The sequence below is a fragment of the Chenopodium album genome, chromosome 17, assembly GCF_948465745.1.
Source record: "Chenopodium album chromosome 17, dcCheAlbu1.1, whole genome shotgun sequence".
NCBI lineage: Eukaryota > Viridiplantae > Streptophyta > Magnoliopsida > Caryophyllales > Amaranthaceae > Chenopodium > Chenopodium album.
In genome coordinates this window covers 2012062-2031374 of record NC_137850.1, presented here as the reverse complement: position 1 = coordinate 2031374, position 19313 = coordinate 2012062, and the positions used below count along the sequence as shown (strand labels likewise).

General features: G+C 34.1%; 3 protein-coding genes across 4 annotated transcripts; 1 reads left to right on the top strand and 2 right to left on the bottom strand.

Moving 5' to 3' along the window:
* Positions 1-1470: 1470 nt before the first annotated feature.
* On the bottom strand, positions 1471-6818 carry LOC145589359 (G-type lectin S-receptor-like serine/threonine-protein kinase At4g27290). 2 transcript variants are annotated; one of them, XM_081645895.1, is made up of 7 exons: positions 4264-6818; positions 4029-4142; positions 3674-3825; positions 3198-3408; positions 2866-3103; positions 2615-2765; positions 1471-2344 (listed from the first exon to the last, which is right to left on the bottom strand). In XM_081645895.1, exons 1-7 carry the CDS (start codon positions 5558-5560, stop codon positions 2033-2035), a joined length of 2475 nt encoding a protein of 824 aa, XP_081502021.1. In that variant the 5' UTR covers positions 5561-6818; the 3' UTR covers positions 1471-2032. The 2 variants fall into 2 exon arrangements, with proteins under 2 accessions (XP_081502021.1, XP_081502022.1); XM_081645896.1 differs by having other exon boundaries at positions 3674-3822.
* Positions 6819-6966: 148 nt separating this feature from the next.
* Positions 6967-10494, bottom strand: LOC145589360 (ATP-dependent Clp protease adapter protein CLPS2, chloroplastic-like). Its single transcript, XM_081645897.1, has 4 exons — positions 10057-10494; positions 9078-9176; positions 8869-8978; positions 6967-7313 (listed from the first exon to the last, which is right to left on the bottom strand). Exons 1-4 carry the CDS (start codon positions 10331-10333, stop codon positions 7233-7235), a joined length of 567 nt encoding a protein of 188 aa, XP_081502023.1. The 5' UTR covers positions 10334-10494; the 3' UTR covers positions 6967-7232.
* Positions 10495-14038: 3544 nt separating this feature from the next.
* LOC145587358 (succinate dehydrogenase [ubiquinone] cytochrome b subunit, mitochondrial-like) lies at positions 14039-16333 on the top strand. Its single transcript, XM_081644088.1, has 3 exons — positions 14039-14279; positions 14535-14757; positions 15537-16333. The coding sequence occupies exons 1-3, from the start codon at positions 14217-14219 to the stop codon at positions 15989-15991; spliced, it is 741 nt and encodes a 246-aa protein (XP_081500214.1). The 5' UTR covers positions 14039-14216; the 3' UTR covers positions 15992-16333.
* The last annotated feature ends 2980 nt before the right edge of the window (positions 16334-19313 follow it).

Below are 19313 nucleotides of genomic sequence, written 5' to 3'. Positions count from 1 at the left end.
TCCTAAAGCCCCGAAATCCCTTTAAAAAAAACCTTTCCCGCAACAAAACCCCCGAATTCCACCTCGTCTACCCTCAAAACCCTAGCGAATAGGGGTTTCGAGAGTTAGGGGAGGAGCGACGGGCAATTTAAGTGGTTAGAAAGGGTATGTTTTAGGATTTTGGGGGGGTAAAGGGAGGGGTTTTGTGGTGGGTCTGTGGTGGTTTAGAGGGAAGAGCGACGACAGGGGCGGCGTAAGGAAATGGGTCTGGGCGAGGTGCGAGTGTCGTGACTGGTTGCCTGGGTTGGGTGGTGGTGAATGTTGGGCGAGTGGTGGCGCTGGTGCTTTTTTTTATTATTATTTTATAAAATAATGAGTTAAAATTTTAGGTAAGATTTAATTAGTAACTAAATAAAATGTAAATTTATTTTGACCAATCATGTAGCGACATATGTACATTAAACATTACAAAAAAAAAATTTACCCGTTCAACAGGTTACAAGTCAATTCGGACCATTAAAAGCAAATTGATATTAAAGTTCGGATTATTAAAAAATAATCGAAAATTGGGATTATTTTGGACGAATGAGGCAAAGTTTGGATTATTTTTATCAATTTTTCCTTAAATTTAGGATAACTCTTAATAATTATCATTATTTAATTTTTTTTTATGTCATAATATTTTTTGGAGCGAAGCAAGTAGTTCAAAATGTACAACATTCATTTACAATATATTCTAATCGATTAAAATAATATAATTCACAATTTAATAAAATTTTAATACTTTGTGTAAATCTGTCAATCGAGTCGGGTCATGAGTCATTTCGAATAGATTTATTTCAGGTTAAGGGTTAAGAAATGTTCAACCTTACCCCAAGGTTATGTGTTCAGGTCAACCCAACAGGCTTAGAACAATTTTTTATATAATTTATTCTTTTGCTAATTTTTTAAAAGTTCTAACATTTCAGGCTTAATAAGCTATTTATTTTTTTAATCTATTTAATCCAACATTTTAACCAATATTATTATTAGTCCTTACATGCTTACTACATAATTTAAATTGTCAAAAAAGCACATCAATTCCTAACTAATTTTGTATCAATGATACATTTTAAAATATGACATTTAGATTGAAAATTCAATAAACAACCCGGGCATTGCACGGGGCACAAAATTAGTATAATATATAAAATTATAAAATATTCGGGTATTATAGGTACATTGTGACACGTGTCATTATGTGGTTGGTCTTTTTTAAAAAAAATAATTAAGATTTATTTTTTATTAATTATTATTAAAAAAATCAATAAACGATTATACTCCCTCTGTTTTTTTATTTGCATCAGTTTGATCAGTACATTTGCCGAAACGCTACTTTGACAATTAATATCTTTAATGTTAATTTCTAAAAATTATAATAAAATTATATTATGAATCTAGATATTATGACAAATCTAATGATATATTATATAATAACATTTATTCATTTTATAGAGGTGAAAAAATTAAGTCAATCATGGTATGTGAATAGTGCAAAAATCAAAGTGTTGCATTAAAAAAAAACGGAGGGAGTATCCAATAACAAAATTAAAAATAAAAATAAAAATAAAAAAAATCCACCCTTCCCCAATGCCAACCCCCCTTCCCACCAGCTCCCTGCCAAGACACTGGTAGGGGGATTCGGGGGAAGGTTTTTAGGGGAAGGGAGGGCTTATCGGTGGGCGGCAATGGCGGGGGAGGGGCAGCTGGGTGGTAGTTGGGTGGTGGCTAGTGTGGGTGTGGTGGTGGAGGGGTGGCTAAGGTAAGGAAAAAGGAAAAGTCTAGGGGGTGAGGAATCGATGTAGAGCAAATTAGGGTGAACTCAAAACTAAAAATGATAAAATGTGACAAACAAACAGCAACAAAGAGAATGTGGTCTATTCATTCCCTTTCCCTTTGATTATTAACCCCAACCAAACGGCTCCTAATCCTAAGCCTTTTACAGTATTACTTAATTATAGTAGCATATACTAAAAATTTCACATGGTATAAACGTACAACTGTATAAAGAATGCTATCTGCCAGATACTGCAGTTATACTCATCTCATTGCTGCAATGTGATCCAGATATTGTAGCACTAGATAAATATTCTTTGTCCAAGAACTCCCTCCCTACGAAAAACCCGGGCTTCTTTGGTTGAGGCAATGCAACATCGCTATCTAACATTACTATAACAGACGGCATGCTGGGGCGATCATCAGGGCTTTGCTGCACGCACAGCAAGCTTATGTGTATTGATCTCAGTACTTCAGATGTATTGCAGGAGGCCTTTATTGATGGATCAACAAGTTCCAAAGCCAAACCTTCATTGTGAAGTCTCCATGCCTAAACAATATTGTCAAAGGTTAGCTTCAGAACCAGCTAGACCTAGGAAAGGGGTGATTATTATCTGTCTGATCCAGGTTTGCAATATCAAACAAATTGTAGTTACTTTTAGACCATTTCTTTTAATCATTTATGGGGTTTTCGATTAATTTTAGTCTTGATATTGGACCAAACTACAAACGAATGAACCAATGCAAGACTGTTTTGGGCTCGAAGTTATTAGATTGATGCAAGCATTAAGAAAAGAGAAAGGTGCAAAGGCTTTCTTACATGTCCAAGGAGGTTATGGTGGTGGTCTGGATGGTTGAATCCTCTGTTTCTCTTACTACTGATGATTTCTAGCACTAGTACTCCGAAGCTGTACACATCGGATTTTACTGAAAAGAGCCCGTCTATTGCATATTCTGGAGACATGTATCCACTAGAAGAACAGAAAAGCAACAAAATATAATGTTAGCTTATGGAATGTAGAATGAAAAGAGAGTGTACACACACAATTTCAAGTGGTGGGAGTAGCTTACTAGGTTCCAACTACTTTGTTGGTCTTTGCTTCACACTCATTTCCTTCAAAACTCCTAGCCATACCAAAATCAGAAATTTTCGGGTTCATCTCTGAGTCTAGCAGGATATTGCTGGCCTTGAGGTCTCTGTGAACAATTCTTAACCTTGAATCCTGATGCAAATAAAGAAGACCGCGAGCTATCCCTTTAATAATCTGAAAGCGCCTGGGCCATTCCAGAGACTTACTTCTCATATCATCTGAACAGTCAATCTTCTTTCCTTAGTAAAGTAAGTGAAATGAAAAAATGTTGGAATACTGAAACCAAGATGGAAAGATGAGAGCGAGTCTAACCAAAGATGAACAAGTCCAAACTCTTGTTGCTCATGTATTCGTACACTAGCATCCGCTCTTCTCCTTGAATGCAACATCCCAAGAGTTTTACAAGGTTTCTATGCTGCAACTTTGCAATGCATATAACTTCATTCTTGAACTCATCTAGTCCTTGCCTTGATTCTTTAGAGAGCCTCTTCACTGCTATCTCTTTTCCTGATTTCAGCATACCCTGGATATTGCTGTAAAAGATCAAATAGATTTTCCCAAACGAACTGAAAAGATCTTTTCATTTTCTTCTACTCCGTATTAATTTACTGGTCATATAGTTTTCACAAAACATTATTTATAGCCTTTTCTTTTCTTCTGTTTTTTGTTCAATTCATCCAATGTCAAATAGAAACATCAGAATCTCATTAACTCCTTGTAAGAAACAAATTATTCAAACAACAAGTCGACACCTATAGACATACATGCAGATTAGAAGCCTCTCATACCTTGTACACAGGGCCAAAGCCGCCTTCACCAAGCCTATTTGTATATGAGAAGTTATTGGTAGCCTCAGCAATAACACTGATGTCAAACAATGGCAACTCCGGTTCTGTGTTCTCTCCATCATTAACCATGTAACCTTCTCTAGCTCTTCCTGCTACATAGTGGAAATGCCAAATATAAACTACTTTGTATACTGCTATACTGCATTATTAATTTGACACTTCAACTACTACTGCTAGTCTGCTACACTTTAAGATTCAAGTTATTATTTCCCTTCTCAATCTAGAAATAATGAGAGCACAACTGCACAAGTCTAGACATCAAGTACTACATCGCAACTGACAAACAGAAAGCTACCTTTTCTCCTGGAATTCCTTTTCTTCCATAAAGAGAGTGTTGTGCACAAAATCAGGAGTATTATACCAGCAATAGTTGAGCTTAATATTATCCAGATTCGCCTTATCCCCTTTCCTGTCAATAACATAATTTTTTTTAACAATGTCAACTCTTAATAGGCAAACATATAATGAGCTCCTGCAAATAGTCAACCAATAGACCAACCAGTTTCTCACACATGTGATAAAGGTCTTACCTATATCAGAAGCATTTAGCTTCACAAAGAGATCCTGCCCATTTTCGGGGTAAATCTTAAGATCGGTCAGGGCATCAATCCAAATCAAACACCCACTTCCCCCTGCCCTTACATCCAAATTAGCATAAGCTACACAGGAGCAATTCGACAAGCACTTGTTCCTGCATTCATCAAGGTTCATGCTCGTGTTATACCAGGAGTATTGCGTGTCAGGCAGCTTGACGTTGGTATACTTGACAAAGCCATCTCCTCCATTACAACTCAAAGGGGTCTTCCTCGTACACCCATCTGACCATTCCCCAGAATTCCAATCATTAGGTGATTTTGGACTGAAACCTTTCAAACACCCACATTCAGGAGAGTTGGCTATGTTACAACTTCCAAACTTACCACACAGAGAATATGTATCACAGTTATCAGACTGTGCGGTCAAGTACATTACCCATCCTTGTACATGATCACTCCAAACAAGCCTTTGCATGGTCCCATAGGGGTTCAAGATCCTATGAGAAATGACCGAGCTATTGAGAAGTTCATAAACATAATATGTTTCCTTAGAATTCATGACAAAATCAAATGTGAAGTAAGGGTTAGGCTTCAGACTAGGATTACCACTGAACCTTACTCCGTTCCAAGGTCCATTCCTATACTGCTCCATGTGGCCTTTCATCAGAACTGGTTGCGGGTAGCCATGATAATCAAGACGATATGTATAGCTTCCCAGTGAAGGATCATCGCTACTTCTCCAGGAAGTGAGGTACCGATCAAGCCCTGTGACCAAGTCCTTTCCCAGCTTCATCCCTGGCAGCTGGATGTCACACGGAAAATCAAAGCTCTGCCATAAAAAACCATCACCATTTTTATGATCACCATCCATATCCTTTATGACAAGATTCCCGGAGTCTAAGAGCTCAGCAACCGGATTCTTCACAGTTCTTGTCAAGTTGGTTTCCCAAACAACAGCACCTGTGCCATTGACAAGCTCAAGGACTGACCTGCTAGTGAGTCTAAGCATGGCTGCTGAAGAACTCACAAGAGTCTCGAGTGGCACCTCCCGATTGGCTACCCAAACCACAGTTTGTACCGGAATTTTCTTGTACCAGATTCCAAGGTACCTTCTATCAGAATTGTCAGGGGTGAAGAATCCCAGCTCAAAATTTCCACCTGCCGAAACCAAAGTGTCTCCATCTTTCAAAGGATGGGTTGAGTTGATTATATCAAGTGAATATGAGATAAACAGTTGGGAACACATGGATGATAATAACCATAAAACAAAGATGAGGTGATAATTCACCATAGTAAAGTTACTGATAGCCTTCAGAAAGTATTGACTGGAAGATTTTCCTCCATTATAAGAGAAGAAAGATGAGTAAAGAGCAAGAAATGACTGCTAACTTTCCTAGTCCAACTACTACAAGACAACACCAAAAAGTCAGCAAAATAAAGCTAATGAATTTGCTACAAGCCTACAAGTGCCTTCCATATGGATCATAACTTCAAAACAAGTCCCCATTTCGGACGTCTCGTTTTTGTTTCTTTATTCATTCAGTCTCACATATATTTTAAAAAATGCTGAAATAGAATTCAGCACATATATTCTGCAGATGATAACAACTAAAGATTTTATGGTATTTCTGAATTCTGAATAGTCAGCTTCAGTGGAAAATTTTGTCACTCTAACACAATCTTTGACCCTTTTTTTAATTTTCTTATACTGCCAAACTAACTTGTGCTCACTAATATGTCACTAAGATGTCAGTTTTCTTTTTTGTTGGAAAAAGGGACTTAAATAATTATACCCAGTAAGTCAGGGCATTGCACCATTTGATCGTATTTAAATCAAAGGAAACAAGATTCAATACCAAAACAAACTAGATTCTCTATGAATTCGCCAATGGAAGCTCGTTGTACCAGCACGTCTGAAATCACAGAAATCTTAACACGCTATTGTTAATATGGTAGAAAACCAGATCTATCTCATTATCTCAAGGTAAAATATTTTTTAATCCCGAACACTTCAGGGGTTAGTCTTTGACCCCTTAAGTCGGAATAATACTCTATCAAACACTAGTTTTCACCTATAATAGACAATTTACCCATACAAAATTGTAGAAGTTACTTGAAAATTTGTTGTCGAAAGGAATATGACTTCTTTTCAAGGGGGAAAAAACTCCTAAATATATGTCATTATCATCAAATATTTATTCCTTTTATTGATCTATACTTGTGCAGTTTCACCTAACATATATTTCCCATTTTCTGAATCCTGTTCTCATTTACCCTCCTGTCGTCACTTATCTGGCTAGTTAGCTGAATGATACCAACTTGTGAAGTTAGGGTCTCGTACTCTCATTCACGCAATAAACAGACAAAACATACTTCAGCCACCCATAGTAAATTAGATATATAATAAACAGCAGCTAAGCTTCCAATAAGGCTCATAGCTCTGTTTAATTCTGACAAGGATCATTCTATTGTAAGTCATTCAGAAACCAACCAAGATCAAAACACAATCCAATGCATGGAAATCAATGTAGCAAATTTAAGCATATCTACGTTGTTGGTGCAAGTCTTTGGCGAGATCATCACATACTAAGTTCTTAACAGTATTAATTATTAGACATCAAGAAGTTACTCCTAAACTCCTAAGAGTTATAAGCCAATTTTATCAAATGATGAAAAAAGAGGTAATAAGTCGTCACCTTTATAACATAAAACCCATTATGGTCACACATTAACTTGATTTAAACTGTGTCTCATACAAGATTGTCACTGACAAGAGCAAAAAATTTCTTCATAAAGTTTCACTGGTTTCACAACTATCCATATAGAAGTCAATATTAGCAACAAACACCTTGCTAGGTGACAAGAATAATATGCTACAAAAAATATGCTATTCTTATGAATTCTACATTCCTATACACTCGGATATGAGCCACTACAAAAATTCCGAGCACTCCCAGTTAAGTTCATACAGTGTTTGATTCTGGTTCAATAGATGATCGTAGACCTCCTCGGATCATCATCTGAGAGTAAAATTCAGCATGCTCCTGCCAACCAAAACAAGTGTGTTAATATGTTATCAACTGATTCAACTCAATTGTTATACACAACACAGACAGACGAGACAGTTCAGGCAATAAGGGAATAGCTGGCTAATGCACAATCCACCCACCACCCTCCCGGAAGCAAGAAAAAGTAATAAGCAGAATCTAAATGGTATCAAATTGGCACTTAGATCATTAAAGATGGTTGGTGATTTTATAATTTGAATAAGTTTTAACATCTGCTACATCATTGAAAATCTATGTCTATATTTTTTCAGCTAACTGCCTAAATCAATTGCTAAATTGTTGGACGTGTGAAAGAAAATATAAATGCAGCATCTGTATCAAGAGTTCATTTCCCTTAATACCACAAATGGGAATCTAAAGTCTACTCGTTGCATCCAAATGTCTTATGTGGGTTAATTTCAGTCAAATATAACTGAAATTCTCATGCTTGACATTCGTGTACCCGAGAAATTGGTTGGTTTTCACTTTCTTTGGCTAATTCCAGAAGTCATTTTAGGAAGGCATCAGATACATTATACAACACTATAACCATTGGCTTCTAGAAGACTTGAATATCATAAAATTTTAAAATTTTGAACAGTCATTTCTACAGCTAAATACAGACTATGGAAAACTTCAGATCACAGCTCTGGCACACTAATTTTATTAGCTGCAAAAATGAACAATCTTGATTCCTAAATTTGAAACCTCGGATAATTTTTAACTTGTGAACTAGGTTTTCTCTAGGTAATTCATTGTAGTAAGAAATTGTAGTCTTCAACTGCCCAAGTAACTCATAATTCTCCCAGTACCATTGCAATTTTATCATGTTTCGTTATAGTCAAGATCAAACTACACTCAGAGTATTTATTAAAGGTGTGACACATTTCCTTCAATTTCAAATTGAGCATTACTTAAAGAGGAAGATACTACAACACACTCCTTCATATACTCATGGAAGCCTTTGCTGAAATCAAATGGTATAAATTCATTTATTTCTTTAACTATTCCTATTCTATTTCATATCAAATGGATCCCCTGTATCAATAAAGAACACTTATAAGCTGATCAATGTAAGGCAAGTGTAATGCACAGTCTAATGTTGTGATTGTCTATGTAAGAAGGTCAATGCCTCAGAGGACTTTAAAGAGCTCTTATTCCCACAAAGTTGCTTCGGCTAAACATATTATTGATATTGCAATAATAACTTAAAAAGGGACTCTGATTTGTTTAACTGGGCTTAATACTTATTTGAACCAAAGACCAAAGGTGTTCAGTTTAGAAGACAGGATCAGACCTATCTGATTCCCAAACTACTGTGCTAGTTCAAGTTTTCTGGAGAAGCAGAGAAAGGCATGCTATCATCCAAAAGAACTTGTATAATACAATTCAAGTGTGGGGTACAATTTGGTCCCAAATATGAGCAGCCCAACAATTTTCTAGTATGGAGTATCATATAACAAAGCTAAGGAAACATGACACACTGACATAGTGACACTAATATCTTATGTTGAACAGAAGCATTAGGAGCAAAAGACAGATATTAGCATACCTTCACAGCCACAATAACCACTGCTACGCCATTTTGTCGTGATTCACTGAAGATTCTTCTTGCATCGTCTGGAGTAACTGATGGAACAGCCTGGGGTAATACCTTCAAAACTAAACATAAAAGACAAATTAGAACCAAAAATATCAAAAATGACAATCATCATAACTTCTCTTGCACTCAAAGATGTATAGAATGTAACTTTCACTCACCAAGCTTTTCTGTGTGGCGCTCATCATCAAGCAGCAAAACCCTGTAACTGTCTCCACTTCCAGTACCTTTCTTATCCTTTACCCGTCCAATGTCTCCTCCTACAAAAATTTAACAAGCTATTCACCAAGAACGCTACGCCAACATGGCAACATGTATGCAAACAGTATATAACTAGTATGCTGGGTAAGATATCTGCTCCTATAGCAACACTTCATGATTCAAGACAATAGACTCCTTAAAATTTAAGCAGCATACCAATTGAAAGATCAGTAAAATTTAACCATTCATTCCATCATTCTTTCCACTCTAACAAGCTCAACAGTAGTAATAACCTAATTTAACTTCGACAAACCCGACTTCAAACAAACCTGGTGACCTTATTTCACTATTTCTTGCACAACACAGTCTGATAGTCACACAAGTAATAACCTAACCTAACTTTGACAAACCCGAACTCAAACAAACCTGTAACCTTAGTTCACTAGTTCTTGCACAAAACAGTATGATAGTCACACAAAGAAACCCAACTCATTATATTACACAAATATCATAGCAACAAAATAAACACAACAAACACATAGAACAATTGCAAGAACCAAGAACGCTATGTCAAACGCATCCAAACAGTAAATAACTAGTATGAATGATAGGATATCTGCTCCTAAAGCAACACTTCAAGATTCAAGACAGTAGATTACTTGTAATTTTATCAGCATACCAATTGAAAATTTAGTTATATTTAACCATTCATTTCATATCCCTAAAATCAGAATTTCACTCTAACAAGTTGAACAGTTGTAATAACCAAACCAAAATCCTACAAACCCGAACTCAACCAAACCTCAAATTCTTGTATCAGACAGTCTAGCAGTTCACACAAACAATCCCATTTGAATCAAATCATTCAAACAACAATTGAGTACAAATTTTTAAAAAATTGCAAAAATCAAGAAACACAAATAAAATTGAAAAGACTACCTTCTTCAACTTGGGTTGAAGGGTCAAATTGAGACTGATCAAAACTGGGTCGATCCAAAACAGCACCACCACCTCCTCTAAGTGACCCAAATCTTGATTTCACTCCTACCGACATTGAAGCAGCAAAAACCCCTTCATTTTCTCTCTCCTCCATTCTCAAGCCATTGAGCATAACTCTTGAATTTTTGACATGGGAAAGTAGGCCATATCTTAACCCATTTGAGGCAGGAGTAGTTGTTGTACCAGCTAAGAAAGAAAAGGTTGAAGAAGAAGCCATTGTTGAACTAAGCAGAGCTTAAAACTTGAAAGATGAACACTTTGAGAAATTGCTGCAAAAACCCAGAAGAAAGCTGGATTGATATATAGGAGAGAGAACGAGGGAGAATTTGTTTGAGGGTGTAAATTTGGTTTGTGGATGAAAATTTGAGTTATCAGTTGTTGGCAAATTGCGCGAATTATAAAATGGGTGGGTTTAAATTTAGTCCACAATTATGAATTTTATGGGTTTATTAGTCTTGAATTGGGGTTTTTTGTGGGTGCAAATTAGCCAATTTGATGGTGTTAGGCGTAAGGTCTAGAATGATCTTTTTGTTCATTTCTAGATTCTCTACTAACAGTAACATCCAATTTTTACAATGCTATCATAGCTTAACATCCGTTGATTAATTCATAAATGTGAAAATTGAAAATCTAATATATATATAAAGGGGAGTTTTTTCCCGAGTTTGTAGAAAACCACGTAGGATTTAATTATTTTAGCGTGCCACGTAAGATAATAAATTTTAGTGATAGTCAATTAAATACGAGACTATTAAATTTCTTTTAGAATTAAATAATTTAAATGACACATAAGCAAAATTAGCGAATGAGATTTTCCAGTTTAAATTAATTAAATATAAAATATTATCTTTTGATATCAAGAATTTTATCTGAATATATAATAAATTTTAGCACATAAATATATATATATATATATATATATATAATTATTTTAAAAAATTTAAACAAACCGTGCATCGCACGGGCTTCATCTAGTTTTTATTATAATTGAGCAATTTCCCACAATATTGCTAGAATAAAAATAAATTCCCTTTGTGCGTCGATTTAGAAACTAATTTCTTAGATACCGTTCATGTAGGATCGGTGTTGAGTATATTTTTTTTATTTGGTTCAGCTTAAAGCCGCTACTATTGTTAGCGGTTTCAGAAAAGAGACCGCGGCAAAGAGACCTGTAAATAAAAAGGGGGTCTCTTTTCTAAAACTATGCATGTTAAGCTAAAAGAGACCTAATTTCAGTAATAATGGGTCTCTTTGCTTCTTTTTAAAAAATAAAAATAAAAACCGCTAATGTTGCTAGCGGTTTTAACATAAAACTGTTAATAATATTAGCGGTTTCAAGCCAAACTAAATACCAATCCTACATGGACGGTATTTTGGGAATTTATTTTTAAATGGGTGCATAATGGTTTGTTTTTGTTTTAACATTATTGAGGGAAATCGCTCTATAATTTGTCATATTTTATCTGATTTAATCTTCTAATTTGGTTGACATTATATGTACAATAATATATATAGAAAAAAGTTATTAAGTAGGATATTGTTAGATTCGTAATAATGTGTATTTTATTAATAAGTATTTTTATATATTTTTTCTATAATAAGGGTGTAAATGAACCAAGCCGATTAATAAACTACTCGTGTTCGGGCTCGGTTGAAACTCGTTCATGTACGTTTATTTAATAAATGAGCCGAGCTTGAAAATTTTTGAAGCTCGTTTAATAAATGAGCTTGATCATGAACATATATATGCTCGTTTAGATAAGTTCATGAATAACTCGTTTATTTATGTTCATGAACTACTCATTTATTTATGTTCATGAATTATTGATTTATTTACAATTGTTAATTTAGTTATTAAATTTATAATTAAGATTCAATTATTATGCTTATTTTAAAATTTTCAAATATCAAAAGTACAAAGCTCATTTATTGGAGAAGCTCGATTATTATTAAGTTCGTTCATGAAAAACTCATTAAATAAACGACTTGTTCACGAACCGTTTGTGAACATATAATGCACTAAATGAGCCGAGCTTGAACGGAAATCTAAGCTCGCTTGAAAGCTCGGGATCGTGCTCGAACTCGCCTAAGTTAAATGAACTTGAACATGAACAAGGTAATACTCGGCTCGGCTCATTTACACCCCCAAGTAAAAATAAAGTGAACTAGTAAACATGACCTTAGTAGTGTTAGTACATACTTGATATGTATTTGCAAACACGTATCAGGGCATTTTTGTGAATAGATAGTACCATTAGATGATTTGTAACATAACACCACTTTCTAGTACAAATAGAGTTTGATGAAATACCAACAATTCTACAAAATCTTAAATTTGACCATCAAAATTGTTTACTACATATTTTAAAAAAACGTAAACTTATTCTTTATGTGTTGCTTTAAAAATTATTTACCACAATTTCGTTCATGTAGGATTAGTGGGAGGTTTGCGTATATGGTTAAAAACCGCTTATAATAATAATGATTTTGTATAAATAAACCGCTATTGACAATAATGATTCATAACAAAATATATTGAACTCAAATTGTTCCATTGATAAAATATTTTGAAGTCTTCATCTTCCAAAGCACAATACTCCATATTATTTCACAGAGTCATATAAACCACCCCAGTGGTACTCGACTACTACAAAGTCCAAATTGCCACCGAATTCATCACCTTCGACTTTCGCCGCCTCCATGTGCGGGAATTTCATTCACCACTCTTGCCCTTCATTATATGGTTAGCCCTAATTTTAATTTTATTTAACCTCTTACCCCTGATTAAAGATTCTACTTAATACAAAACCACTAATGGTATGTAGAACCACCATTGTTGTTAGCAATTTTTATATTGAAAAAAAAAATAAAAATCGAAACTTGAATCCAAGTCTATGTGAATGGCATTGTGGAAAATATATTAAAATTGACATATACACAGAATTAATTTACATTTTAGCATTTTCTATGGAAAATCGTTCTTTAATTAATAATCTATACTTTATTAGTATTTAAAAACACAAACCAAAATTGACACATGTCATCATTCTTTCTCACCTTTCTTTATTCATTCTCCCTCCTTATGTTTTCAAAGAAATTCTCTCTTCATCTCCCCCTTTATTTCTCAATAATTTTTATATTTTGTAATCTTTATTTTAATTCAATAACAAATTAAATTTCCTAAACCTTCTCCTCTTCTCATTATTCCATCTATCAATTCAATTTATTCACATTCATAATTCATTTCTTTAATTTGACCCCTTATCTTCCCCCTCTTCTTATATAAATACAAATTTTCAATAAAGATTTTTTCACACTCATTAAGTTTCAAAAACTAAAAAATTAGAGAAACATCTTTCAAAATTTTATGTGAAATTTCTACAACAATGAGGATGATGATTGAAAAGGAAAATATTGAGGTGGCAAGAATACTATGGAAATTCCATAGGATGACATTGTTTATGTGCCATGGGGCTTTAATTTTGAAGATATTAAGCGCAATATAAGAGCCATATATTGGTAAAGACTAAAGAAGAATATCATGCCTTCACATTTCATGTAAAAATTGTAAAATTATATTAAGTGTTTGGTATTTACAAAGTAGTTTTTTATACAAATTGTTGATTAACATATCATGCGATAGAGATATGATTTTACGATTTTAAGCCATTTTTTCTACAACTATTAGTCTATTACCACTAATTCATAAAATATTATAATATGTCAAAAGACGATAAAATAAATTCATTCAAATAATTTGTAAAGGTTTTTTTTTTTTTTTTGGTGACAAGATAATTTGTAAAGTTTCAAATAAATTTATAATTTAAGCATAACCCGTGCGTAGAACGGGTCCAAAAGCTAGTTAATAATTAAATATTTAATCACCCCACCAAAAGCCAATTTGGGTTGAGAACTCATTTGATCACCCACAATTATTGTCACATTACGAATTACGCTCACCTAATTTCTCTCTCCTCCATTTTTTTTAACTCTTTTTTGGTTAAATTCTCTGACGTCTTCATTTGATTTTGATTCAGAAATTTTCAAGCTGCTGAAATTCTCTGCATTCATCTTCAGATCATCTCTTCGTTATCGTCAAGATGATGCTTTCTCGAATCGGACGTTCTATCTCCAGATCTTCTCGCTCTTCTCTCTTCAATGCTGTAAGTCAGTTTCATCCTTATTCTCTTCATTTTTCTGTATAATTCGCTAATTTATAGTTATAATTCGATTTTAATCGGTATAAATCAGTTTACAATTCACTATAAATCACTGAATTCATCAAGCAAATTTAATTCAAAAATCAATGAAAAAATTCAGTTTCAATGATTAAAATGATTGATTTTAACCTAGAAATTCGTAAGAATGAGTTTGTTGTTCAATCAATTGAATTCGATTTTTGATTGATGTGTATGTAGACCCTTGGTTGTGAGGGATATGGAGCTAGAATTGCTGATCAATCGGGCGGAATCGCGCCACGCAGCGGTGAGCAAGGGCTAGGGTTTCTCAATGCTTATTTTTCATCAGTTGGTGCTGGAACTGGAAAACAGGCTAGTCCTTCGTTTTCGCCTGTTTCTCGCCCCGATTTCGCTAATCCTAGCTTTGCCAGATACTTCTCCACTGCTGCTGCAAAGAATTTAGGTAATAATTCAAGTAACCAGCCTTTTTTATGTTCATGTCATTGTTTCAAATTATCCCATTGGTTTTAAAAGATTGTTTGATTGCTGATGATGAGAGGTTTTAATCACATTGGTTCGTGTTTTCAGAACTTAATTTGGAGCATCACTTTGGAAAATGTATTGTTTGTTTATGCATTGCTCTATTGGCTAGTGAAAATTATTACATCAGAATCATGAGCTATTTGTTTTTTGCTGATATGATTCTTTGAAAAAGGTTTTAATTAGTTGGTTGATACAACGTTGTGTTTGGAGAATCAGAGTAATCTTCTACCAACCAATTGGCCCACTTCACTCAACTTCCAGTGTATTTTTATGTCAATCAAATGACTATTAACATATTAAGTTTGAAAGTATATGGTGTAACACAACTTTTCTACAGAAAAAATATATAGCTTATACTTTGTTTATTTTTAGATGCAACACATTTACTGTCACTAAAGTTGATAATTTGAAAGCATAAATGAGAGAATTCTCTTTATTTTAAATCACTAAAAATAGTCAAAATAGGGCGTGTGAAACTGTGAATAGAGTAAAATGCAAAAGTATAAAATTACCAAGATCTATATGAACTAATTCAAAATTAAAAAAAAAACTCATGAGGTGTATTTTAACACAATTGTATTTGTCACATGACTTGTTTAAATTACACTATCATATTGATTCATTTCTTGTCTTTGTTTTTGTGCTATTTTAAGATTTTAACCATGTCTTTTGTTTTTTTTCTTTTTATTTCTTTTGTAGATAATGAGATAAATGTTGGTAAGGGAGAAACTAATGTTGATGATCATAAGAATGTCCTTCGCCCACTATCTCCTCATCTTCTTATTTATCGGCCTCAATCTAATTCCACCTTGTCAATCTTGCATAGAGTATCTGGTATGTACCTCACAGGTACATATCTGTTGTTCTCCCTTGTTTACATGAAGATGGGTTCAATTTGCTTCACCTATCCAAGTTTCTACCAGGCGGTCTTTTATTCATCAAAGCTTCATACGTTATCTCTTGAGATTGCTGCCCTAGCTTTTACCTATTATGTGTATCATGGAATTCGTCATAGGTCGATGGATGGGGTTCGTGAGATTTTGGCTGATTATGTTCACCATGGAGTTACCCGGAATTATATCTTGGTCTTATGGAGCTTGTTCCTTTTAATCGTATCCAAGGATACCTTCTTGTATCTCTCTCATTTTAATTAAGTTTATGTTGAACTCTAGAAGAAACACCTGCAATGAGACGAACTCAGCAACATTTTACCGAATTCATATTGCAAGAAAAGGGCATAGATGTGATTTATCATTGCCAAATCTGTTTTAAAGTGCTAGATTTCATTCTCTACAATAACTAGATGATGAATTAGTCTAGCGAAATGAGTGATTGTTCAAAACTCAAATAAAAATAAGTTTGAGTTCTTATGCAACATTTGTAATGATAACTCTTTCCTTCATTTTGAAGCTTCTCTATAAACCGTGTTATCTTTTTGTGTATTTTCATATGCTTTTCTTGCTAGAAATAATATCAAATTTACTTGTTTTGTCTCCCTTTTTATCCAATCATTCTTTCTCCTTAGGTGGTGCTAATGTTTTAGGGGTTATTTTCTATTGGTAAATTGGGTTTGCTTAGACATTGTCATCTATGAATAAGCTGAAATGACAAAGTTCTTTGAAGCTCTCAATGATGGCTTGAGGTCCTTGACACCTCTATCCACAGACGTCCAGGGCTGGGGGCATTGCTGCTACCACTGTCACTTTCTGCCTCACGCAGGTCCACCCCTATTTCTTTCTTCGTATAATTAAGTGTAGCATCAAACGTACTGTTAATTATATTATGTTGATGATTTGACTTTAATGAGGAAAACTTGTTTCGCAATTTATTTTGTTCAAAACCATGCATACTTTCCCCTGTAAGTCAGAATGTTTGATTTTTGCTGCATGGAACTATATAACTTCAACATGCAAGGTAAAGCTCAAAAGTTTGGTCGGTGCTCTGTGGTAGACAATGTTATTTGTCATGCTCTTCTGATTATTATTTGCTGGAAAAATTAAAATGCCAGAGAGTGTTATTGAGAATAGGAGGTGGAATTTCAGTCCTAATGTGTTGGATATGCTAGAGTGTACGTATCAAATGGACGATAAGTTGCTTCGATGGCAGTTCAAATCAGAAATCAAGTTATTGACTTTTGTAGCCCCTATGGGATGAATAGGTAGGAAGTGTAGTTGAAGATTTGAGATGATGAGATATGGAGGGAGGATAATCCCGGTGTTGATATTGTTTCAAAAAGAATAGGCTTCCAGTTTAATTCTTCTGGAGTTAGCAAAATTAAATGTGAGGCAAATGGATTCACTTGCATTGTAGGCAGTTCAGTTTTCTTTATCACTGCGAGGCTATGGAAAGTTGGATTTCCCTGTACAGTTAGTGGCTTTTGTTTTTTTTTTTTTTTGGGGGGGCTGGTGGGGGTACTAGGAGTATCAGTTTTCAAGTAATTGGTGCTCGTCTTTTGAATGTCTATACTCTGTAGTGCACTTGTTTATCAATATGCTGGTTATTGTGGTGTAGAATAGCTAGGAGTTTCTGGAACTGTAAATGTAGCATTATAGCTGATGAGCTGAGTATCAGTATTCTCATCTTCTTGTTTCCCCTAATCTCCTGAATTATTTGTAGTGAGTTTCATATTCAGAAGAACTACCCTACTTGCTTAGCATAGTTGATTAAGGATTTAATTTGTGACCTTGAAGTCATGTGCATTTGGGGTGAGGAGCCCCTTACCTCGCACTGCTACTCCCGGGCTCTAATTGGGCCGGGAGGCGGGAGCATTCTTACTTGATAGTAGGATCATTGTGAGGCTAGCTTGAATTATCTGCCTAAAAATGAAAATTCTAAAATTAGTGAGCTATTTAGAACTCTGTAGCTGTAATTAACAATTCCCTTTTTTTTTTTTTTTTTTTTTTTTTAACAAGGTAAATAACAATTCTTATTATTGGTTCTTTTGCATATTCTCACGTCATATTTATGTATTCAATAGTTATGCTTAAATTCTCAGGTCATATCATTTGGATATATTCCAAAATTGCGACACTCATTTGCTTATGTCATTTGGATATATTCATATATGTCAAAATCGTTAATACTCATTCTCTAATGTAAGTCATGTCATTTGGATGTATTGCGAATCCGTTAGACTTGCAGTATTCTGAATTAAGACATCTATAGTTACCCCGTACAAAGGTGGCAGATTACATTTGGCGTGCAAGGGGGTTATTTCGAGCTCGAGGCTACTTTATACTCTATAATAATTGATCAAATGTCAATTAACTTTTGTAGGACTTAAACCTACATCATCTAGGTCATTGGCTCACAGATAATTGGTATACTTCATTTTCTCATATCTCAAGCAACAAAGTTAATTGTGCTAATGCCGATTCTACAGATGCCTATTGCCATACTTTAAGCTTTAATGATCATAAATAGGTACATACATATTAGAGATTACTTATAATGGTTATAACTTAATAGCCAACCTATCTATATTAGTGATAATATTGCCCTTAAAGATTTACCCCTTTAAATCCAAACCTATTGGATAATCAGGCATAACGTTAGAAGTGATATCATTGATTAATTATTATTTTTTATATATACATATTTTTTTTTTTGTAATAATTCAATTGAAGGTAAAATTGATAGAAACAATTAATTTTGAAGTAATATATCCAGTAGCTAAATTAAGTAGGATCTAAACCTACATCTAACATCTTTCATGTAAGAGCATGATGATCGATCAATTCAAAAAATGGGCTTGTATACAGCACACCAAAGTCTCAATATAGGTACCTCCAAAGATAGATACTCTTAGTTTCCTCTTTAAGGACGACTAAGTCTAAAGTAACTCTAAACAGACTTTAACAACAAAAAATAGCATACGCAAAAATTATCCATCCTACCTATCTTTATTGATTGAGAGATCATACAAAAACAACCGCTATACCTTGTATGTAAATAGCACACATAACGATGACATATTCCATAAAACGTGGCATGATGTACATTAGCATTACTCTTCCCGTTCCCCTTTGTTCGATCAATACGGGGATGATTACTTTTTTAATCTTTAGTTGAAAGGAATTGCGGAGAGAGAATCATTGTAGGGGTCAATGTAGTGGTTAGGAGAGTAAAGGTGTGGTTCCTAGACTCCTACAACCAAAAATAGTACGAGACAAACTCAAATGGACATCTTAAAAAAAAAAGAACTATTTTTTACTCTTAGGACCTGTTCTATTCGGCTTAATTTCAGTTCAGTTCCTAATTTCCTTTTCACATAAACAATTTAGTTCAGCTCAATTCAATAAATCAGAATAAACCCTTATTTTTTATTTCTCCATAACTTTTTTATGTAACTAGTCAAATGAAAGAAAACTAATTTGCTATTGTGATTTCCTTAAACATATACTTTTTTATTTCTCATTAATAATGTTTTACATCAAATCAAACGGGGTTATACACCATGTTCTTAACTTCTTACAA

What these genes read in the sequence shown, in the direction of transcription:
- LOC145587358 (XM_081644088.1), top strand. Translation starts at nt 14,217, where the DNA reads ATGATGCTTTCTCGAATCGGACGTTCTATCTCCAGATCTTCTCGCTCT. An exon ending in GCTCTTCTCTCTTCAATGCT is followed by an intron (nt 14,280 to 14,534) that starts GTAAGTCAGTTT and finishes ATGTGTATGTAG; the next exon opens with ACCCTTGGTTGTGAGGGATA. An exon ending in TGCTGCTGCAAAGAATTTAG is followed by an intron (nt 14,758 to 15,536) that starts GTAATAATTCAA and finishes TTTCTTTTGTAG; the next exon opens with ATAATGAGATAAATGTTGGT.
- LOC145589360 (XM_081645897.1), bottom strand. Translation starts at nt 10,333, where the DNA reads ATGGCTTCTTCTTCAACCTTTTCTTTCTTAGCTGGTACAACAACTACT. An exon ending in TTCAACCCAAGTTGAAGAAG is followed by an intron (nt 9,177 to 10,056) that starts GTAGTCTTTTCA and finishes AAATTTTTGTAG; the next exon opens with GAGGAGACATTGGACGGGTA. An exon ending in GCGCCACACAGAAAAGCTTG is followed by an intron (nt 8,979 to 9,077) that starts GTGAGTGAAAGT and finishes TTTTATGTTTAG; the next exon opens with TTTTGAAGGTATTACCCCAG.
- LOC145589359 (XM_081645895.1), bottom strand. Translation starts at nt 5,560, where the DNA reads ATGGTGAATTATCACCTCATCTTTGTTTTATGGTTATTATCATCCATG. An exon ending in GCTAAATGCTTCTGATATAG is followed by an intron (nt 4,143 to 4,263) that starts GTAAGACCTTTA and finishes TGTTATTGACAG; the next exon opens with GAAAGGGGATAAGGCGAATC. An exon ending in AACAAAGTAGTTGGAACCTA is followed by an intron (nt 2,766 to 2,865) that starts GTAAGCTACTCC and finishes CTGTTCTTCTAG; the next exon opens with TGGATACATGTCTCCAGAAT.